Source organism: Amblyomma mixtum, chromosome 3 (assembly GCF_055824585.1).
Source record: "Amblyomma mixtum isolate Tamu chromosome 3, ASM5582458v1, whole genome shotgun sequence".
NCBI classification, from domain to species: Eukaryota; Metazoa; Arthropoda; class Arachnida; order Ixodida; family Ixodidae; genus Amblyomma; species Amblyomma mixtum.
Window position 1 is genome coordinate 241784389 of NC_143014.1, and position 24476 is coordinate 241808864.

At 45.4% G+C, this 24476-nt stretch overlaps 2 protein-coding genes and 1 pseudogene across 14 annotated transcripts in view; all 3 read right to left on the reverse strand.

The window, feature by feature from the left end:
• Positions 1–17397, reverse strand: part of LOC149354181 (uncharacterized) — a 99341-nt gene extending 81944 nt beyond the window's left edge. For 6 of the 11 annotated variants that reach the window (XR_016291219.1, XR_016291220.1, XM_089583124.1 and 3 more), the window contains exons 1-3: positions 17253–17397; positions 14887–14987; positions 12038–12078 (exon numbers count right to left, since the gene is read on the reverse strand). Coding sequence is in view for 7 of the 11 variants with exons in the window: in XM_089583124.1 (XP_089439250.1) it covers positions 12038–12065 (28 nt within the window). In the remaining 4 variants the exon portion in view is untranslated. The remainder of the gene's footprint in view (positions 1–12037; positions 12079–14886; positions 14988–17252) is intronic. The other 5 variants (XM_089583118.1, XM_089583115.1, XM_089583122.1 and 2 more) reach the window with 3 other exon arrangements.
• Positions 1–24476, reverse strand: part of LOC149354180 (uncharacterized) — a 320413-nt gene that overhangs the window by 188921 nt on the left and 107016 nt on the right. The gene's annotated exons all lie outside the window — the stretch shown is intronic.
• Positions 18491–20998, reverse strand: LOC149354182 (uncharacterized; annotated as a pseudogene).

The window sequence follows — 24476 nt, forward strand, 5'->3', positions numbered from 1 at the left end:
TGTAGAAAATGCATACCAATCTCCACCGGCAGTATGGACACAATACTGGTGAACATCGGAGCACAGTGAAACCTCAGTTGAACGAATTACAGAGCACCAATACAAAAATATTGATGTGAATCCTTGGAGAGCTACAGAATACAAACAGCAGCCAGACTGAAAGCAATAAGCTAAATATCTAAATTAAATAAGAAATTTAAGGGGCATTAAAGTGATATCAGCTTTCATATAGCCGCATGAACTCTTCTTGACAGCATAAGTCATTCTGAAGTTATGAAGACAAACTACAGCCTACCAGATATAACGTGTGATGGACATGAGGTTCCAGAAAATGTTTAACTGATAAATTGGCATTCATCCGGGTGGTATTTCACTGCATGCTATACAGGTTTAACTCACACGCAGAGCATGGCCCTAGTTTACAATTTGTGTATTGGGGTAAATTTATGTATTGTTTACCAATGTAGATGCAAACTATACTATGCTGCAGGATGGTGACTGCCAAATTATCAATTTATGAAGTACCTGTGTGAAAGCCAGTGGCAATTAGGGATGCCCAACACCTTACTTTGTGAAGGAAGTGTGACACGACTTGTACCGTGTACATTTCGTCAATCAAGTTTTTCAATGCCTGAAAAGCAGTGGCCTCAAAATGCACACTAATACAGCAAAAATATTAACTGCAAAAGGTGAGTGGCCTCCATTATATGGTGCTGTTCAAGTAGTACTTAGAACTTTTAAAGAAATTTTGCGGCTTCATTGAACACATGCTCTGTAAACTATCTCTCGACCCCACAGCACTTCGATGAGAAATGGCCGACACCATCAGGAGATCACCACATGAAAGAAAACTGAAGTGATACCTGTCTTGCACGTCACTAGTCCTCAGCTCCATTCCTTGCCATTTTTGCAGGAAACAGATACATTGTTATCTTTCGTGGTTCAAGCAGCCACAGCTAGGGTGCAGATACGTTCACTTCTTTGGATTTGAATAAGGAATAGATGTTTGATGTGAATTTCACATGAAGAACATATGCACAGACTACACATGAATAAGCAGCACATGCAGTGAAGGAGCCCTTTTAGTAGCTGAGCCACTCCAGGGAATAGCAACTAAAGGAATAAACCTGCGCAAAGGGAGTGAAGAAGAAAACGAAAGAGACGCGAGGACAGGACAGAGCAGTCTGTCCTGTCCTCAGGTCTCTTTCATTTTCTTCTTCAATCCCTTTGCACAAGTTTATTCCTTTAATTGCTGTTATGAACAAACTCGCCCAGATGAAAGTGCTTATTGAACTCTAGAGAATGTTGCGTGTCACATGTTCGATTTGTCTCGTGCCACTTTCTGCGTGCTATATATTTCATACACATGCCTCAGGATGTCTTGCAGTCTTCTGCATATGCTCTTTAGCTTCTTCCAGCAAAGGAGTCGGGCATGGATGACAGGCCTTTTCAGCTGTACTGTTAAGGGCACAGGGAAAGGTAAAATTAGAAAAAAAAACGTTTTTTTTTTCTAATTTTACCTTAGCCTGTGCCCTTAACAGTGCAGCTGAAAAGGCCTGTCATCCAAAAACGTTTTTTTTTCTTTTGCACTTTGAGAAGTTCAATTCTTTCTACACATATTACACGATCGCACTTTCCTCAGAAAGCCATATTTTAGGCTGCAAAATGCTTTTCCCGAAACCATGTAGTGAGCGCCCATGCCCCTTTTCCGGATACCCTCCGCGTTTATCGTCAATTTTTGCTACCAAAAAGTCCAGCACCTGATTTCAAAGCTTTTCTGAAATAAGCTACATATAAAAAAACCGGGGAGCCGTCGCAGCATCGATCCATTCGTAGCTAAGTACCATCTATGTTTTGTTCTTGTTTTTTTGGGGGGTTGATTATGGACTAGAAAGCGGCGGCACATTTAAACAGGTGGTAGGACTAGGAAAGTAGATTAGGAAGTAGGTTTCAGTGAGTTGAAGTTAGCGAAGGGGAAGTAGGTTAGCACTGGACCCATGAAGGGTTAGCCGTGAACCTTGTGCTAGGCCTTTATTTAAGAAGTTTTTCCTTTTTTTTTTCTCTCTCCTTCCCTTTTTTGTGTAATTTGGTCTTGGACGTGCAGGATACTGTTCTGACGGGTGTGTCTTCTCTTTTGTGGGTGTTTTTCATCTCGGGCATGTAGACAGCGTATATTGGCGGAGCAGGGCCCTTCACTCAGGAGAAACATCGGGCGTCCGGCAAAAAAAGCCAAGGAGGAAGGAGAAGACCTCGTCCAATGCAAGTCATGCAAAAGATGGTGCTTCATGGACGAGACGGGGTTCGAAAGTGTGATGGAGGCGGAGGGGACAAGCTTTGTGTGCAACTTGTGTGAAACAGTCGCGAAGTTGCAAAAACAACTGGCGAGTGAAATGGAGAGGATAAGTTTTGAATTGAGGGAGGAAAAGGAGAGGTGTGCAGAATCCGAGACTAGAATCGAGAGGGAGTGGAGCAGCAGGGTAGAGTCCCTCAAGCGAGGATTGAGCGAGGAAAGAGCCCAATTGGAAAGGCAGGTTGAGGAGCTGAGAACGAGAGGCAGAAAGATTGGAGGCAGAGCAGGGGAAGGCAGGACGGCCAGCCGGCATAACAGACTGGGGGGCAGACGCAACAGTGTGGAGCGCGCCGAAGAGAGGCGAGCAGCCGGAAAAGGCAGAGAAGAACAGAAGTACCGTGGTAATAGAGGGGGAGTGACTTTTCTGTAATGATTGTTTTTGAGTGGAATGGACTATATTTGATATATGTTCGTCATACTTATTTGTTGTGCATTATTGATTATAAGTGTCTCTCCTGATGGATTTTGCACAGGGTTTTGCTGGAACAGATTTTATTGTGTTTAAATATTCGCACGAGTGTTGTGCACAAGTTCAAACATCATGTTGAATTGTTTTCGTTCTAAGTGCTTTGTATGTGTTTCTTCCTTAGTTTATGATTTGGTTATTCGGAGTGCATCACTATGAACTTTGTTATGGGGTCAGGGGACCCAGCCAGGTACCGGTTTATACCTTTTGTTCCCGGCCCTTAGTTTTCTGTACTCAGAACTAAAAACGTCAATAAACTCAACTTAAACTCAAACCCAGGGGTCAAGACCAGATATGCAACAGGAGCAGGGTGTAGACCAAGCAAAGCCAGGCAGTAGTAGGAAGGTTTGGGTAGTAAGAAGCTCAAATATACACACAGTGAAACGAGCACTGCTAAAAACGGTAAAGTACAATGAGCAAGTGCAGGCCGAGAACATTTCGAGTGGGTGTTTTAAGAGAGATGGCAGTACGGGCCAAGGCTAAGCTTTGGGAAAACATGGAAGGTGAGAACCTCGTGGTACTCCACGCAGGGCTCAGTGATGTATTGCAGGATAGAGGGAAGCACCTGGGAACAACAAATACATGGTCAAACATAATTGCACTTTTGAAAAGACGGGACAAAACAGGGACGACACAAACCCTCGGGTGCAATGAAAAGATGGGACACAAACACTCGTGCACAACACAAACTCTCGTGTGTCGTCCCTGTTTTGTCCCGTCTTTTCAAAAGCGCAAATATGTGTGACCATGTTAACTACCAAGTAGCCCAATTTGAAACCTTCTTAAAACAAATACAGACAGGAGTAGAAAACTCAGGGCAACCTCCGAGGCAGTGCACAATGTTCTGTGCTTAGTCCCGGAGATCAGGGGACAGGGCCCATACATTGAGGACCAGGTCATGAGGGCCAACTCAGTAATCAGAGAGATGGGAAAGTCCCTCAGGTGCGATGTGATAAATGTCAAGAGGGTGATTTACGGAGACAGGAACTCTCCCCCATTCTGCCCAGATGGCATCCATTACAAAGAGCCAGCGGGATGGCAGGTTGGGAATAGGATGGGCCATAGGGCACTGGATTTTTTACAGGCACACAGGATACTCCTGCAGGCCAAGGAGTAGACAGCAAAGGTGAAAGGAGGAGGGGCAGGACAAGGGCACAGCGAACGAAAAGGAAGCAACATCTCAGTGTTGGGTTCATTAACGTACAAGGGGGGAAGAAGTCGAATTAAATTGGATGAAATCCAAGAAAAACTAAAATCTGAAAACATTGGGGTATATGGGGTTGTGGAAACTCACCAGAGACATGGAAAAACCGCCACACATTGCAGGTGACACTTGGATAGGGTGTAACAGAAAAGAGAAAGACCGTAAAGGTGGAGGCCTGGGCGCATTAGTAAAGGGGCAAGATTGGGAAAGGGTAAGAGAGACCTGCAGAGAGCATCTATGGCTCCAGTGCATAGTGGGGAGTCTAAGAACAATAATAGGGTTTATATACCTGAAAACAGGGAGTGAGTTGAGTGAGGAGAATAAAGGGCATTTCCAGTGTATGTCTAAAGATATCAGGCACTTAGGCTCGCATCGGGAAATAATCATTTTGGGAGATATGAATGCTCACTTGGAATACTTTGACGGAGCTACAGATGCAATGGGGAAGATGCTAGGAAAATTCTGCAAGGTCCATGATCTAGTAATAGTTAATACAGAAATAAAATGCGAAGGGAAAGTAACATGGGTAAGAAATAACTCGCACTCACCTATTGACTATTGCCTAATGTCACACAAACTGTATGACAGGTTAAAAGACATGAAAATTGACGAAGAAGGTATGAAAAGCCTGGGAAGTGACCACAGAAGAATCAAAATTACATTTGGTAGGGCAATACCAGCAGTAGGAACTCAAGGGAGGGAAAGCAAACATAACCTCACTGATACACAACTGCAGGTAGTGTCGGGACACATTGAAGACATAGTATCCAAGCAGTCGGATAGGGACTGGACATATGATGCCCTAGTGGGGGTTTTTCAAAGGGAGTTAGAGAAGGCCCAAAGCAAAAAGGGAAGAAAAAAGGGAAGACACACCAAAAAGCCAGTGGGACAGGGAAGTGAAGGCAGCCATAGCGCGAAAACAAGAGGCACCTAGGGAACACAGATTTGCAAAGAAAAGGAGGCCCCACCAGGCAAAGTGGATGCAAAATGGAATGAATACCTTGAGAGCAAAAGGGAGGCAGTGGCATTAGTCCAAGTCAAAATAGTGAAGGCAGGAGTCCAGTGGATGATGAAAGTAAATAAGAAAGATAGGAATGCTGCAAAGAGGTTTTGGGAGCACATAAGGCTACAAGGGAAGAGGACAGAGAGCATCCAACACACACTGACCACACAGTATGGAAAAAGGATAGAGGGAGAGGAAGCACAAGAATTTATCAGACAAACAATCGAAGCAGCATTTGCAGAGCCTGTGGCGGACGGACTAGAGGAGAGCAGGGATAGCAATGGGACAGGCGAGGAAGAGCTTAGGGAGAGGATAGCAGGGGACTGGGACAGAATAGAAGGCAAGGCTCCCATCGGAACAGCGACAGGACCACATGGCATACCTATGAGATTAATTACCATACTAGGCGAAAAAAGCAAATTGAAATTACGACAGATCATTGAAAAAGTAGTAGGGGGAGGAGACGTTCCAAAAGACTGGAAAGTGAGCAGGATGAGACTAATATACAAAGGCAAGGGAAACAGGGACAACATCAAATCCTACCGACCAATTACAGTCACATCAGTTGTATACAGGCTAGCAATGAAGACGGTGAAAATGAGAACGGAAGAATGGGCAGAGCGTGAGGAGATCTTGGGAGAGCTGCAGAATGGTTTCCGAAAGGACAGACGGTTGGAGGACAATCTATTTGTCATAACGCAGTGTATAGAGATAGCTTAGGCAAGTCGGAGGCCTCTATGGATGGCATTTTTAGACATTAAGGGGCATATGACAATGTGAATCAGGAAAAACTTTGGGACCAATTGAAGAGATATGGTGCCAATAGAAATCTGGTTGACTATCTACAACGTGTATATTCAGACAATGAGGTGGTAGTAACCTGGGAGGGAGAAACTACAAAACCAGCTAAAATTAAAAGAGGGCTAAGACAAGGCTGCCCACTATCACCCCTACTTTTCATGGTATACGTGAGTCAAATGGAAAAGAGGTTGGAAGAGAGTAGGGTAGGAGTTGGCGTGAGTTATATGCAGGAAGGTCAGAAGGTAAACCAAGTGCTGGCTGGACTATTGTATGCAGATGGCATTGTACTACTAGCAGACAAGCGAGATAGGCCGCAGGAGCTAGTTAAGATCTGTGGTGAGGAGGGCAACAAGCTAGGACTCCAGTTCAGTAGAGAGAAGTCAGGGATAAGGGTATATAATGATGAGAGAGAAGACCCAGTAGAAATACAGGACACTATGATAGACCATATGAGAACTTAAAAGTATCTAGGTGTATAGCTAAGTGAAGGAAAAAAATATCTGGAAAAGCATGAGAGGCTTCTGAAGAATGAAGGTAAAGGAATTCAGACATTATGAAACATAGAGCACTATGGAACTATAACAGGTATGAGGTGGTTAGAGGGGTATGGAAGGGAATCATGGTACCGGGCCTCACATTTGGAAATGCAGTCCTGTGATGAAATCAGAAATAGTCAAGTCTAGAGGTCAGACAAAGAAGTGTAAGAAGGCTAGCCTTGGGAGCCCATGGGAATACTCCGAATGAGGGAGTCCAGGGAGATATGGGTTGGGCGTCATTCGAGGTTTGGGAAGCAATCAGCAAACTGAAATACCATCAGAGACTAACCCAAATGGAGGAAACAAGGTGGGCAAGAAAGGTGTACAAGTATCTATACATGAAAAGTATTAACACAAAATGGACAAATAGAACCCGAAAGCTAAGAACGAAGTATTTGCAGGTAAGGGATGGGACGCAACAAAACACTAACATGAAAATGGAGGTAAAGGAGACAGAAAGAAAGATGGGGAAAGAAGGAATGCAGTAAAGATTGGCGCTAGATATATATAGGACACGAAAACAGGACATCAAAAGAGAACAGGTATTTGATAATTCGCGGGGCAGTTCACTGCTTTTTGCGGCTAGGACAGAGACTCTGAGAACAAAAACTTATAGGTTCAAATTTGAAGTGGATATTTTGTGCTCTGCTTGTAAACCGGAAACGGAGACCATAGAGCAATTGGTTTTGAAGTGTGCAGAACTCCGCCCAGCCGTCCCAGAGGAGACGACAACAGACCTAGAGATAGCGCTGGGATTTGCTGGGGAGGAGGGGCGAGTGGATGGGAAAGGCGTGACACTGGTGAAGGGGAGTTTGGAAGATTGGTGGAGGAAATCAAGGGATGGGTGAATTTGGAGGGGAAAAAGATAACCAAACTAGACATTGTAAGAGCGAAATTGAAAGAAAGGGAAAAGAAAAATCCCTTAACAATGGGGGAAGTACAGGCTAGGTGGCACAAGCTACCGCCCGATACGAAGGGTAAAGCCATTATCATCCATCCATCCATCCTTTAGACAAGACAATCTTGAGACGCTGCGCACATTTTTTCCATGTTTCTGCGACCTTCATGCAGCTGCGTCCGAGTGCTTTCCATTCCGATGAGTATTGTACTTTGTGCCGGTGTTGGTTGTTGTTGATAAGTTGAGATGCCCAGGGCAGAGAAGGCCATCGTCAGGCGTGAATTTCTCGGCAACCGTAACACTCATCGTGAAAAAGCAAAAGGAAGTCTGCGACCTAATGAGACGCTGAACGCACCAGCTCCTCGGCATTGAAGCTTCCAAGAATTTCTGTGTGCTTCCAGGAAGAGGATGTGCTACAGAGCGGCAGTGAATATCCCTTAATGGACATGGATGGCATTTGTGCCGCAATTACACAGAGTTTTGTGTGTAGACAGTGCGGTGGCAGTGTTGAGTTCATCAAAATTGTGACAAAGCGCGTGTGTTTGTTAGGCTTCAGACCCTAAGGATGGCAGCACTGGACGTTGGTCTTCCATTTAAAGGGACCATGAAAAGAATTAAAAGCCGCTTGCAAATGTTAGAAGTGATGCTCAGAAGCATTGACACCAAGTGTGAGTCTTCGGAACTCAGCCGGCAATTTATTATGAATTTTTAAAAACCGTGTTTTTCAAAATTCGCGGGCCGCTTGGTGTCTTCGTAGGGAGCAATTCTGAAACCAAAACCGGGAAGATAGACGTCACTAGTCCCATGACGTCGGCAGGCCACCACACGCTGTCATTCGTTAGAGCCGCCGCAGCTTCGACGTCACGGGCACACTTCCGGTAGCGGTGAAAATCGTCTGCTCGAGCTGCCGCGCGACCCCCTGGGGCAAGCGCGAGCGAGGGCATTGCCTTCGCGCATATGGTTTTAATTTACCTCTGCCGCCTCTTTCTGTCGCGAGTTCGGGAGCCACTAGCAGTGCCTTTTTCGACCGCCCAAGATGAATACGCCTTGCTGTGTCGTCGGCTGCAAACCCAGTGACTGGCGAGGTGTTGAACTCAGGCATGTTACTCCTAGAGACGTGCGTGAGCGAGCAGCCTGGATGGAGCGCATCGGACTGCCAGCGTCGCACGCACGCCGAAGACTCCGCGTTTGCGGTCGACACTTCGCACCTGACGCTTACTACTATAACCCAGCGCTCGTTCGATAGTCAGGCATGAATGTCAAGCAGCTGAAGCTTCGACCGAAGTCGCTGCCGACACTGTTTCTTCACGCCGGGAAGGTGAGTTTCCAGCTTACAGCGATCGGTATGGACGTTTACACGATATGATCTGCGATGGAAGACAATTTTATCTACGAGAACTTAAAAAAAGGTGCCACATTTACTTAGGGCACAGGACGAATTCGAAGCGTTAGCTGTCGCGGAGGGCCTTGGCCTGACGGCTACGTACTGCTGCTGTTCACATTCGGCTGCTGCTTCGACATGCAGACTCGGTCCCGACCTTCTTTGACTCTCCCGTCCGTTTTACGACCGTAATACCGTATGTTCCTTGTGTTCTAAGTCGGGCGGCGCGATTTTGCGATCCCGCAGCCGGGTGTCCAACATCATTCGAGAGCTAGGCTCAGTATATGCACGGTGTTTCACACCAAGACTTGGCAGCATCGGTGTGACGGCCGAACCAGCGCACAAAAAATAAAACATTGTGTGAGCCGGGAACAGGTCCGGGTCCATTCTGCCAACTAGCAAAGAAACCCGACGCGCGCCGCAATCCAAGAAAGCGCCGAGACCGGAGAGACGCTGCCGACGCACGCTGCTCCTCGCGAGTGCGACAACCGGAAGTTGTAAACCGAACGTCAGCGAATGACGTTTTCATGGGCGGAGCCCAGTCCCGGAGCTGTTTTCTTTATTTTTTTATGGTGCCCCGCGCGTACGAGTTGAGGGGGGAGAGGAGGAGGGTGATCTTTAATCGCCTATAACTTCGTTGTTATTGATGCTAGCTCAAAAATTCTTGCGCTGGAGTGATGGATTGCCTATCTTTACATAATCTCAATAAATTTGTTTCATAGTCCCTTTAATGATGGTAGCATCACACGGGCCAACGTTTTGAAGGCGTGTGCATTGAACCCAGGGCGCAACACCATCAAGTGGCTGAGGAAAGCTGACCACAAGCGTATGTACTTAGCAGACCGAGCAACAAGACAGCTCACAAAAGAGGCCCAGCAAGCAAAACGACAAGCCCAAAAGCGAAAAAATGACTGCGACAGGGACTACAAAGCAGGGGGCTATTAAATCAATGACTATGAATGTGTTTGTGTGAGTAAAAATTTTTTTCACATCTTTTTTCACTTTAGGCTCAATTATCTCAAAATATTATTTCTTACAAAGGTACCATTATTTCCAATGTCTTCCAAGATTGACAGCAGATTTTCTTTTGCAACCATCTACATAAATGTTCGAAACTACTGAACTAGAATTAAGCAATTTCACTCAGCAATTTTTCCGTTTTGATTTTTCAACTGAGCAAAGAAAGCCAAAATTTATGTACTACAGGTAGAAATTTCATTAAAAATCAAATTTTGAACACATTTCAATTATTCTATATAGTTCAGTAAACAGTGCATGAAATTTGGAACAAAATAATATATATATTACTAGGGTACTCCTATTAGTTCGTGAGAAACATGTACCGTCTTTGTCAAAAGTAACCAGGCTGCATGGCTTGCTTCAAGCTTGCACAGTGCAGCCCTTGTGCCTTTCCTAAAGATCAAAAGTTATTAGAAGGTAAGAAGGCCCCCAGGCCTTACCTTTAACGACCATTCCAACTTCAGGAAAGCTGTAAGGGCTCCACTGTACAAGCTAGAAGCAAACCATGCAGCCTGGTTACCTTTGAAAAAGACCTCAACATGGCCTAAAATGCATGGGAAGTATAAGGCTTACCCTGTGCGCTTAAAAATCACGATCAGAACATTGAAAATTGTTAGCTGCAAATGAAGGAGCACTACGGTTTGCAGAAATAGAATAAAAATAAACTTATGGGTGAAGAAAGCCTTGGCAAAAAGTCAAGGTGTATATAACCTGTCTGCTTTCATGGCCATTAAAATGAAAAATGCTTTACACGTCCAGCAGCTCTATGAAGGGGTTTCTATGTGAAATCGGTGAAAAAAATTCGGTTCGGTGAATGAACATTTACATTAATTCATTTTTGCACAAACCCTAACAGAGTGCACCGGACTGTCTTGTAACCAAATGTGCTGTAATAATCAAGATCTTTTTTCCAAGTTGCACCCCCCCTCCCCCTGCTTAGAGACCCTTGGGAAAAGTGGGGTATCTCTGAATAAAGAATGTCTTCAATTCCATCACCAAAAATGTGAGGTTTCATAAAAGTAAAATGACAGAGTATCAGAAAAGTAAAATGACAGAGTATGCCTTCGCAGGCCCACAATAAAGACAATTGACTTCTGCTTCTCTAAGCTTCTGTCAGCATGCTTCGATGTATGTCGTTTGAGTTGCATGTGAACACATTTACTAGCTGGCTTCTTAGCAGAATGCCTGCGTAAGTGAGCGCTTCTGTGGCCCTGGAATGGGAACGAGTTTATGGCGCCTGATAGCTATGATGGATACATAAACAAAAAAAAAAGGCTACGCAGCACACGGCCTTTTCGCGAGTATCCACTATTACATTCGCGTTGTCACAGTACATGCCCACGTGCACGATCTAGACTGATTCACCTCCATCACCTCCGCTTTGTCAACTTTCTCTGAAGGGTTGCCATTTTGGCTTCAGCATTAGCACAGACAAACTCAAGGTATTAAGACAGGCAACCAACACGATCACGCAAAAATTTTGTCAACCTCATCAGCAGGTCATCATCAGCCTGACTACGCCCACTGCAGGGCAAACGCCTCTCCCATGTCTCTCCAATTAACCTTGTCCTTTGCTAGCTGCGACCACCGTATCCCTGGAAACTTCTTAATCTCATCTGCCTACCTTTCTCCCACCGCCTGCTTTACTTGCCTGCACAAGCCCATTTCTTCTTGATTTTGACTAGGATGCCATTAAACCACGTTTACTCTGAACGCTCTATCCCAGCACAAGGCCGAATCACACCGAAAGTGTATATACCGTTGTGGGAACGTGTTGCACACATTCACATCCCAAGCTACTCTGCTGCCCCTTCTCACCACAGAAAGCAGCATAGTCTCAACAGAGAACACAACATGCCATTGCCTCGACGTGCTCATTCCTAATTGCCACCAAGACGTTAGCGGCAGCAAACGCGGAACATAAAAAGCACAACGCCCGGAGTCTCCCCTTACAAAAATTGCTTTTGCGATTTTTTAGAATATATGTCAAACTTACTCATTAGAATGTATTGTGTTTTAGATCTGTACAGAATTTTGTCCAGAGTTTTAAGAATTAATTTTCCACTTGGCTAACGTTCTTTGAAAGAAACACCGTAACAACTCTCTCTTGAAACTAGTTAAAGGATTTTTAGAGGAATCCATTTGAATGCATTCATTTCATTGAATGTGACGCTTTTGAACCTGTAATTATTTCAGTAGAGTTCAAATAACTAAGTGGCCACCGCATGCCTATAGAAGCTCAGCGAGTGGCTATCAAGAGACACACTGTAATGACTCTAGAAAGTTCTTCGGGAATTATTTAGGAATCCTTTTTCACTCTTTTTGTTGCAGGGTGTTTCTATTGAATCTGCAAAGAATTGCGTAAGGCATTTGCTCACCGCATTGCTCTGGAATGGTGTTACACATTGATCTCTATTTCCTGGTGGGAAGGAAAAGAGCCCATACGAGCACGATGTAACCACTGTTATTGCTGTAAGCATGCAAGAAACCGTACAGAGCAATAGCACACCACATGCAATCAACTAACTTTATTTCCATCAGCAACTTTTACAGCTTTTTTTTTTAAAGAATTCTGTAGGGCATTTGGTCACTGCACTTTTACAGCAGCATATGGAATTGAATGTTTACAGCTCCTGGCGAGCCTAAGTCGGTTTATTGGCGTTTAACGTCCTGAAGCAACTCAGGCTATGAGGGATGCCGTGGTGAAGGGCTCCGGAAATTTCGACCACCTGGGGTTCTTTAACGTGCACTGACATCGCACAGCACACGGGCCTCTAGAATTTCGCCTTCATCAAAATTCGGCCGCCGCAGCCGGGATAGAACCCGCGTATCTCGGGTCAGCAGCGAAGTGCCGTAACCACTGAGCCACCGTGGCTTGGCGAGCCTAAGTAATTTGCAGAAATTATGATGAAAATTGAGAGGAGGCATGGCACATGAGCAGTACCAGCACATTTTATTTTGAGACAATCAGGTAATTTTAGATCAAAATTATTTTCTGTGCCACATGTGCAACAAAGATCACATCTGAAAGAGAGCATGTTTTCATGACAAAACGGCAGAGTACCGACTCAAAACAAATACTGCCTGGCCTTCCACCTTGAATACCTCTTAGTATGAGCCTGCCTTAACTTTATTCATTTATGCCCTACATAAGGTACAAAGTGCTAATCGGAGCCATGGCAAAAGGCTAGCTCCATGTTTATTCTGTGAGACTTCAAAGTTAGAAAGCACTCTGTACCCTTATGTAGCATTCTGAAAGGATATCATTTATAGCTGTTCAAGGATTGTGAGAATAAAGAAGTGAACATGATGAAGAATTAAAACTGTTTTGAAGAGCATATGCTAGCTCTGCTGTTCAGTATTAAAATGGTTTGGTTTGGTTTATGGGGTTTAACGTCCCAAAGCTACTAAGGTTATGAGAGACGCTGTAATGAAGGGCTCCGAAAATTTCAACCACCTGGGGTTCTTTAACGTGCACTGACATCGCACAGTACACGGGCCTCTAGAATTTTGCCTCCATAGAAATTCGACCGCCGCGGCCGGGATCGAACCCGCGTCTTCCTGGTCAGCAGCCGAGCACCATAACCACTGAGGCACCGCGGAGGCTTAGTATTAAAATGCTGCTTATTCAAAGAGTACAGGCGCCTAATTTTGGAGACATGTTTTCTTCTCTACAGCGATGTGGAAGACACTACTATGTATGAATCGCTGCGTGGTATTCACCTATGCCCGATAAATAATTTATAGTTGAACTTTTCTCTCATGCTGTTTTGGTTTCAATAGCCGAACAACGAATGTAACGTTAAAGAGTGCTTATAGGTCACGTGAACAAAGAGCAAGTCGCTGCTTCTACACTTGTTGCCATACAGGCTGTACAAGCTGGCTGGCTTCAGCATTGTAGCGAATTAAAATGACCAAGCAGCGATTATATCACAGTTTCTTCACGTCTCACGTGACCTATAAGCACACACTGATGTCACAGTCATCGCTCGGCTGTTGAAACCGAAACAAGGTGAGAAGGAAATTCGACTAAATTCTTTAGTGATCATACCACATGATTGTCCATGTATAATAATGTCTTACGCATCATCACAAAGCAGGGAACAGGTACTCAAAAGTTAGTTGTGTTTACTCCTTTAAGCAGGAATAAATTGTTAACTCAAGCAAGACATAAAGTACAAGAATGAGCGAAAGAAAATGTACAATAATCATTTCTACTCTACATGTCTAAAAATCACTTCATGACAATGCAAATTTCAAGGAGTACTTAATGTCTGATACTGAGCAATAATGAGCCAGTTAACCATCATGCATATTACTGAATACGAAAAGGGAGTGCCTTGGTTCGCATTTGAATTCAGCCTGGATTGCACTACCCACCATTAACCACAAAAAAGCTGTACATCAAATCCCTGACTGTGGCCAACAAAAGGGCTGGTTTCTTTTCTTACATACCCATCACTAGTCTCTTCCTGCACTGCTTTACATGTATAACTTCGTCTAACCATAGAGAATAGAGGGCGGCCAGAATAGGACGCTTTACATTCGGCTGTTCGAAAGACCTTGTTAGGTGACGACATAAGCTGTTTATATCATCTCTTAGAGCCCCCTTTCTTCACTCAACTGCTGCTGTCGACAGGCAACTAATATTAAACCTATCCACATGCTTTCCTGAGCTGTATTGCCTCCATTGACAATGGGCAGCTTGCTTCCAACAACCTAAGAGATCATCATACGCCGGCTGCCAAATTCACTGCTCAAGGAAGGTATGATATGCTATGGTAATCAAGTGAACAAACAGAAAAATTAGAAGAAAAGCAATATCCAGTTTAGAGGAGAAACAAAACAAATATTTCGAAAGCCAGTCTGTTTCAAGTGCATTTCATTACTTTGTAGTAAATAAGGGCAATAAATGTGCTGCGATATTAAAAACCAACTCAAAGCACACATTTAAAATACGCATATGCTTAATACGAGTTCTGCCTTTCTAACCATGCTGATGTGGGCATACTTAGTTCGTAATTCATATCCTTTAATATAGCGCATAATTCAGAAAACAAATATTGATCAAAAGGAGGCAGTTGTTAGTTCATATCTACACTTCCAGCTATTCTTTGGTTGTGATCTTCATTGCACATATCCAGCAGTACAATAACTCAATTGCATAAAACTCAGTAATTTCTTTCATAAATTGGGCTAATGACTGGCAGTAAGCCAATGATGTGACCTGGCCGGTAGATTATTAGGTGCATCATTCCTGTCTGTGCAGAGATGAGGAGGTATCAGCTAGGCACCACGCAGGCTTGCCAGTCTGAAGTACCCAGATGGCTGCATAAAGGCCAAAGAAAAAGAAAGGTCAGTGAGACCTAGCACAGAACTGCTTTCACAATAATGCAAACAGAAGCAGCAATCAGATCAGTATCTACAAGCAGCAGCACTCTGGTAATCTAGCTTTGGAAAGATTGCTAAGAACACAACACAGAAAACATGATTTTAAAATAAATGCAATGTACCCTTACAAAAGAACTGTAAACACCATCCAGCTCTGACTACCACCCCTGCCATATTGGAATATTTCATGACAATGAATAATAACTATTACATTTGCCTGTGACACTATTATTCTAATGCATAACAATAGTTACTGCCGCTATAATGCAGTGACATTCACAACCGCTTGTTTTTAAAGAACAAATTTAACATTCCGCCGCGGTGGCTCAGCAGTTACGGCGCTCGGCTGCTGACCCGAAAGACGTGGGTTCGATCCCGGCTAAGGCGGTTGAATTTCTTGAAGGCGAAATTCTAGAGGCCCATGTGCTGTGCGATGTCAGTGCACATTAAAGAACCCTAGGTGGTCGAAATTTCCGGAGCCCTTCACTACGGCGTCTCTCATAGCCTCAGTTGCTTTGGGACGTTAAACCCCAATAAACCAAACAAACCAAACCAAATTTAACTTTTTTCTGTGTTTTACAAGTGTCTGGTTAATTAGAGCAAGGAAATTAAATGCAGTGAAAAGTGTGAGCACAGCTGCCACTCAACCTGAGTAGCTGACAGGCAGCACAGAGCGTCTACATCTGGGTTTCTCGGACCGGTGCTTCAAACACAGTAATTGCACTCACTAAGCATCTGACAAGATGGTGATGCCAACTACCTCCTTTATTAAGCAGGAAAGTGCTTCATCGATTCTGATCCCGCTGCATTTAGAAAACTTTTCACCTTCCTGCTCCACTGACGCTGGGTTCACACTGCTGAAACAGTTGTAGAAAGATAGCATGTGTACTAGCAATGCCACAACTATTTCAAACTGCCAGGCCGTATAATCCTTTGTATCCATTTAAATGACTTCATTCAGTTACAGACTCATTAAAAACACACAATCTCTCGCACTCTGGTAGCGAGGTCAATAAAGCTATGTTCCGTTTGCTGCAGAAAAGCAATGAGATTATAGCCAGGCAAATGAATCGGTGCCAAAACCACAGACACAACAAAACAATACGTAAAACAGTAAGCTTTTTACAGCAGGACACTACAATTTAAGTGGAAGCTCCAACTACACATCTCTGCGAAATCCAAGTCTCAGTAGTTCTCTCATTGAACAAGTCTGGCGAAACTGCATGTGTCACCATTGCACGCATAAAGTCTTTCAAAATAAAAATATTTAAAAGCACAGTTGAAAATGTTACGCACAGTTTGCGATGGTACAGCCCAAAGTGCGCAATTACAAAAATGATAGCATTCCCAGAGCAGTGCACCGACATGCTGGAAAGGGTAAAAGTGCGTTACTATTTTTTTTTCTTTGTAGAGGTTCATTACTGCACCAGTTCGAAGTATGCTTGAAATATCAAAAAAGAAAACACAGAACCAAAGCCAGTGCCCACAAAATGCTTAATACTCTCTATGAGCGAACAAGGCAACTCGAAGAGCTGTAGCTACATCGTCAATCCACTTCCAGGCACTGAACGGCTATGAGCACTCTGCGCATTTGTAACGTGGAATCGGCAGACCATGTTTTGTTGAGCTTGGAATTATACCCTGCACACACACACACACACACACACACACACACACACACACACACACACACACACACACACACACACACACACACACACACACACACACACACACACACACACACACACACACACACACACACACACACACACACACACACACACACACACACACACACACACGCACACACACACACACACACACACACAAGCCCGAAAAACTAAATGCTGGGAACCACTGCCACTGAGAAGAATACGTCGTTCCAATACACAGTTCTTTCCGCGCGTTGGTCCCATTCGTCGCAATAATGAGCGCAACGATATCACGAGATTAAAGACATGCAACTCTATATCAGAACTTCACTGCAGAGAGGAAGTTATGGGCGCGAAGCGACGGTTTCAGTGGTTGCATGAAAGGCTAGCGGTCACGTGAAAACAGCGCACTTGCGGAAGCCGTTGCGCCGAACTCTAACTTCCACTGCACTCCGAAGAAGTTGTCAGACAACACTCAGCAGCATTTACAGCACTTCACGCACCCCACCACAACGCTCTGGAGGATAATTTCAAGGACTCTACTCACATTCTTCCTTCTATATTGGTGCCAGCTTTGACAGGGCGCGGTGCAATGCGCAATACGAGGTCCGGTGCACACAAATTCTGCAGCACATTTCAAGAACCGCAGCACGAAAAGGCCACACAAAGTGCAATACAAAAAAACACGCCAGCTGGCGACTGGGATTGGACTGGATTGGCTTCGGTGATTTTTTTTTTTTTTTGCATGTTGCCTCGGCTTCTGGTGGGAGTTTCGATTTCTATGGGAGCTGTTCACTCTGGGGTGCGAAAATTCCTTTTGCATAGCAGTACACACAATTAGGAGCAGTGCTGGCACTTCGTGCAAACATGGTCATAGTACGCATCTCTCTCCTTCGAGAAGACAACGTCTGGTTCAGCGTCCTTGAGTCGGGGATCGAGTATCATAAAGCGCGGTAGGCGTCCGCAGGTAGCGCGCACACATCTGCTCGGACTAGAAAAGCGAGCGTTGCTCCTAACGACTAAATACTCAAGATGGGACCATGCCAACATTGTACAGGAATTTTCGCCGCACAGTAAAGTTGACTCGTACGCCTTCAACTGGTCTGTTGCAAAATCTGGGAAGCGCTTAAAACATTGATATCGAATCGAGCAAACAATATTCATTAATTTATGTATACCGTATTGTGCGTTTTTATCGTAAAGACTTTCAAAACTTTTCTTACCTCAATCGCTGGCTCATATGCGGTGGAACTGCACACAGAGCTTGCGTATTATGGTAACTTTTGTATCGTAGCAAGTTTTACAACGGTACTTACTTATTTGGGCCGTGCGTGATGCAAAAGCGTAATCGCTGCGTCGAGATCGGCGTACCGAAACCCAAAACACTGAGTTTTTGCTGAAGGTAAGGGCGGCAGTAGCGCGCCATCTGTCTTCCACAACGAAATTAAACAAGAAAAACACAGCTAAGGACTTCGCGACGTCGTCCTCCGACGCTTTAGGAGAGCCACGAAAGCCATAGAGCATAGAGTTTCTTACTATTAGTAAGAAACTCTATGCCATAGAGTTTATGGCGAAAGCAGACGATATAAGCTGAATTGGATAAAGTCATTGGACGAAAAAAAAAACGTCAAACAAAATTCTTTTAACGGCACATCCTCGTTAAAATAGTTGTTTCTGGCATTTTTCCCGCTCAGTTGGCCGAAAATGTTCGAAGCGCTTCAATTGAAGCAGACGAAAAGACCAGAACGCCGTATTCAAAGGGCCCGCGGTCCTTGAAATTATAGTGTACTAGAATTAGGAGTAGTGGGTCGAGGGAAGCCGGCGGGCTGAAGCTGTTTGCGCCGACGCCGACAGATGGCGCTGCCGCTCCCTTCACCTGGCAAGCGCGCGCTCGCTCGCAGCAGCTCGGCGAGTAGCTGGTGATCAGGCAGGTATGCTCCTCAAGTTATTCGGGCTCTACGAGGTTTAATTTTACATCAGACATTTGTGGAAGAAAGGCAGATAGTCCTCTCTTGTAAAGTCTTAAACGTTCCGTGTGACTTATGGCTGGCGAGCGTTCACTGTAGCTCACATAGGCATGTGAAAAGTCTGATTGCATTGGAAATATATACAAAATGGCTTTATTTGCAATAATTCGCAAATATTTCCGAGAAAACGCAAAGCTGCACTGGTGGAATTGAGGGAGCCGTGGACGAAAGCAACACCATCGTAGTTCCAAAACTTGTGCAGTGCCCAGAGCTCAGATGGTTTAGGGACGTCGCTTCGCTGAAACGCATAATTCTCGCGAGGCTGACATAACTCCGCTGCTTCGTCATTCTGGGACGTATTAATCGGTGATATATCCCCTTGTGTGCGTTGCCTCTTCGCCGACAGGTCGCTGGGCACTTGCGAAGACGTTCTTTTTCTTGCTGGCCTCTCGCGCGAGGGCTTTTTGGGCAGATACGCGGGAAGGTTGGGCAGAATTTTTGGTTCTGCGTCTGGCGAAAGAGATGGCTTGCCACGTGGTATGCGCACCTCCTTGCCGTTGATGATATGCACATAATCTCTTAATATGTACTTCTCTTCGAAATGCAGCTCACACACGGCATCCGTCATTTCTAGGGGCTTGTCCGCACGATGCAAGTTGCGCTGCCATGTGCGGCGCCTTGCTTCGTCTTCAGGAACCCCGAATAATGATAGCTTCGGAGTAGAGCACTGCATGGGCCTCAATCTGAGCCCCAAGCCCGGCCTGGGCCCGAGACCTGAAGCTCGAGCCCGGCCCAGGCCCGCGGCTTCAAGCCCGGGCCCGGCCCAGGCCCGCTAAATTATCGCTCTAGCGAGCCCGGCCCGACCCGTGAATGCCGGAGTGAAGCCCAGCCCGGGCCCGGCCCGGCCCGTTTCACAGTAACGATTGAGGCATACTGCTCACTCTGAGCAAGTAGATTTCTACTAGACCGATAAGAAACTGGCCGACAAAGGTTCTGAAACCACACTTTGGCTTGCAGAAAGTTGGTTCTTTTTAACCCAGAAGGAAGTGATTAAGAGTAGTGCTCGCCAGGCCCGCCTTTTGGACAGTGATCTCGTGTAGGTGCGCAAAGATCGGAAGTTCCGAGAGCCAAATAATAAGGGCTCCATACGCGCGTAATAGACTACATTGCATTCCCCCATGATTTTAATCAGTTATATTAAGCTGCCTAGCAAGCAGTGGGGTAACATTATTGCAGTGAGCGCGATCTCACAGTTTTAACTCATAGCCGAACTGGTCGCCTTTCAGCAGAAACGAAAAGCTAAAAGGCTTGAGTATTTCACAGTGTGTGTTTTGAAGACTATAAGCGTCCTGAACTAATATGTTCTTGCCGAATGCATTTCTAATAGTGTATAGGTATGTTTTGGGATGACGAGCGATCAATGACCAATTAAGACCAGTGGAAATTTGCTCTTACTGGTGGAGCAGAAGATAACGCGCGAACCACGTGATAACTTACAGGGCAAAAACTTGTCATGGCAACCAGGCTGAAGAAGCGAGGAGGGATAGATGTGGTTATGAGATGAGATTTACAAACTCTTGTGAACTTTTGTGGCTATTTCATTTACGAGACGTTCCGGTCAGCTGATCAAAAAGAAAACCAAAGGCGCTTTAGTTTGTGAATTTTCTCACATGAGAAAAATTTAGCTATAAAATAAAAGCTATGGTTTTAGGGCTTAAGAGCCCAAGGGAAGTCAGGCTGTGAGAGACACCGAAGCAGAGAGCTCCGGATCATTTCCACCACCTGGGTTTCTTCAACGAGCAATGATACTACAAAGTATATGGCTGTCATGCTTGCCGCCTAAATGGAAATGCGGCCACCGAGGCTAGGAGCAAACCCTGGTTCCCCGGCTCAGTGATCAAGCGCCTTGACCACTAAGCCATCGCGGGGTGGAAATAAAGAAATAAATAAGTCAATGAATAAAGCATAGTTTTTTTCTCAGCGCGTACTATAGCCCATAGCTCATCCGTGCCGCTGCTCCAATGCCGCAGTTGTGAATTACACTCTGCAATAGTGAATGAATAGTCGGACACTAGCCGTTTCTCTACGCACTCAAGCCCGACTCGGGTCAGCAGCTTTAAGCCCGAGCCCGGCCCGGGCCCGCCACTTCAGGCCCGGCCCAGGCCCGGCAAAAAAATCGTGTCCCGGCCCGGCCCGCGGGCCGGGCCCGGGCTTTCGGGCCGGCCCGAACCCGTGCAGTGCACTACTTCGGAGCATCCTTCACTCCACTGCAGCCGGTCCTACATCCAGGAGCAAAACAATAGTTCCTCCGCCGAGGTTTGCTCATCTCGTAATATCATGGGCTAGCGCAGGAGAGGTGAAATCAAGACGCACATGAATTAACGTATGGAGGAAAAACGCTTGCCCACGACGATCTTGTTGAAACCAGCGCGCGTACCCTACGTAGATGCGTGCACGTGCTAAGATTGCCGCGCAAAGTGTTCCGTTTCTCGTACGGTCAGTGGATGGCCCCTACCCGTTTCCTGGAGAAAGTCACGGGGTACACTGAATTGTCTTCCGACAATGGAATTTGGGGAATTACACCTATGTTAAACAGCATAACAGAGCATGACACACTGAAAATGCACTCCAAGGCAGAGCGCGCTCCCCGTGTAACAAGCCGGCGCCTATCGCAGCGAGCTCCGGAGTATGAAGGGGCTGCCAAGTGAAAGGCGCAGCAGCGCCGACGCGCGGCGGCCCGAGATTTCGGCGCCGCCTGCTTCACGCGCTCCGCTGGCGCGGAGCTTCGCTCGCCCCACTACTCCTAAATCTAGTACACTATACTTGAAATGCTCGCCCTGGCGCCTTGTGACGCTTTCCACTGCAGAAGACAGATGGCGCTACTGCCGCCCTTCAGCAAAAACTCGGGTGTTTTGGGTTTCGGTACGCCGATCTCGACGCAGACGATTACGCTTTTGCATCGCGCACGGCTCAGCTAAGAAAGTACCGTTGTAAAACTTGCTAAGATACAAAAGTTACCATAATACGCAAGCTCTGTGTGCAGTTTCACCGCAAACGAGCCAGCGGTTGAGGTAAGAAAAACTTTGAAAGTCTTTACCATAAAAACGCACAATAAGGTACGGATACTAGCGAACACATAGAAACACATTAGGACCATAATATTAACAATGGGCCTTTTTTGTGTAGCGACCCCCAGTCTCAACTACAGATTTGCACAGCGAGAATGGAATACGCCGGGGTGTGACCGTTATCAAACCTTCCACAATAGCTTCTTTTTTCTTTTTTTTTTATTAGTAGTACCTCAAATGCCCCTTGGTGTGGTGTATTACATGAGGGATGGGCATAATGTTCAAGTGAAGAGTGGTTCAATGGCAGTCTTGAAGGAATGTGGGTCGGAGTGGTGCACAGCGTCGACAGGCAGTTTGTTCCAGTCCCGAGCGGTCTGAACAAAAAAACGAACGAAGATGGGCTGTGGTCTGTGCTGGGGGCGGATAGACGGCTTTAGGATGGCTGGTGCGGCTTGACTGTCGATGAACTGGTAAGAATGCTGAAACATTGAGTGACGTATGGTAGAACTTGTGAAAAAGGCACAGCCTGAAGATGCAGCGTCGCTTTTCAAGATTAGTAAGATTAGCCCGTGATTTGAGTGCAGTGACACTCAAATAATAGGAGTAGCCTGAGAAAATAAACCTGGCAGCGCGATTATGTAGAGCTTCGAGGGTGTTAGAAAGATTAGCTTGATGGGGATCCCAGACTGAGCATGCGTATTCTATTTTAGGTCTGATAAATAAGTAAGTGTTTTCATGGATGCAGAGGCTAGGCGCAAGTTTCGACGGAGGCAACCAAGAGTGCGATTAGCTTCGTTAGTAATGTTCATTATATGCTCTGACCAGGTTAGTGCAGGGTGTCGAACCGGCATTTTTTCAGGTTCGGGTTCACGCCTTTCGGGTTCAGTTCCGGGTTCGGCTCCAGAGGGCCATTCCGTTCCGGTTCGAACCGGTTCGGGCCGTCTCGAACCGGTTCAAACGGGTTCAGGACAAAAAAAAATTAGAACGCAGATGGGTTTCTGTGATATGCGTTTTCTTTTTCTTGCACATCGCTATACAAAATAAAAAGTGCAAAGATTTGTTTACAAGAAGATAAAAGTGGGCTAGTTGGTAACGGTTGCTTAAAGGGTCAGTCTACCGAATTTTATCGACCATATTTTCTTGCGGCAACCGATAGCTCTTTACTCAAATTACCGTTTAGCCAGCTGTGGTGCCAAGGAGTGCGGTAGAACATTTTAAAATATAATTTATTAATGTGGGAACACATCTGTATGAGATGGTAGTCTCATCTGGCAACCATCTAGATTTCCGCCGCGCGGCGACAAACATGGCGGCGCCCGTCGAAGCCGGACCTCTCGCTTTGGACTGAATTCTCGTTGTTGCTGCCTTTTTCAGTGCGTTCACTGGCCATAAATGGGGCGCCTGTCTTTCGTTTCGTCTCATCTCGCCTATAAGAAAACATATAAGAGATAATTTTGCTTTATTTTAATAATTAGAGTGACGATTCTGCCGCTCCTAGGCTTAAGTGGAGAGTCGGCTTGTTTACAGCAATCGTCCCGTCTTGACGACCGGATGGCGCCACTATAGGCTGAGTTTATTTTTGCGTCTCTGCTAGCATACGCTGAACTAAAAGTGGAAATGTGCCTGCGTTTTGCGTACGTGTAACTATAAATATTCACGTGATTTACAGAAAAAGCGAGCGGTACGCCTTCTACAGTTTACTAGAACATAACGTGCGTTTCTCTGACATTGGGGCATACAAATGGTACGTAGTATATTCACTTATGCTTCTACAAAAAAAGACTACCACTTTCTTGAACAAAATGAACGTCTGGGGTCACCACCATGCTTTTTTACGCGACTTTTAACGCCGAAATAAAATATAAATTCCTGCCTAAACCGGGCGCAGACGCCTCGTTATTGATGTTATAGGGTTCCAACTATCAGAATATGCCATTATTTATACACTCATCTCGGTGAGTAGACTGACCCTTTAAGCAGCGCAGGAAACAGGACAAACGGAAGTCTAGAGACGACACAGACGCCGACTAACAACTGGTTATTACATTCTCGGAAAAGTATATGAAGGAGCAGGACACACTGAACAATCCAGAAAACAGAAGAGCAAAAATAAAAACTAAAAAACATTCTGCGCATGCACATCGTAGTCGAGTCATGACATCTTTTTCAATGAAATTCGAAGACTATATTCCATAGTAGACGGCACTCCCCTATCACCTTGACCTTATACAGTTGCCACGAAAGCCTGGCTCCTTATCTACAAAATTGATGTATGGTGAAGCAACACGGTCATCTGCATCAGTATAGTTAGAGTAAAAGCTTGGGCGAGTTGGTGATGGTTCACTTGCCACATAGCCCTAAAAAGACACGGACACAATAGAAACACAGGACGGGCGCTAGCGCCCGTCCTGTGTTTCTCTTGTGTCCATGTCTTGTGGCTATGTGGCAAGTGAATCATCTGCATCCTTCCTGATCATAAAGGCCTCCACCATCCCCCTAAAAATTCGATCAGAGTGATTAAACAGGAGACTTGTCTTTCTAAGTGGGGAAGCAGATGAGCGTGTTGCTACACAATCTATCAGTTTGGTAGTTAAGGAGTCAGGCTATCTTGGTATTGTGTGAGGTCCAGGAGATAGGGGAGTGCCGTCTACTATCGAAGATACTCTTCGAATTTCGTTGAAAAAGACGTTACGACTCGACTGTGATGTGCATGCGCAGTATAGTTTTTAAGTTTTA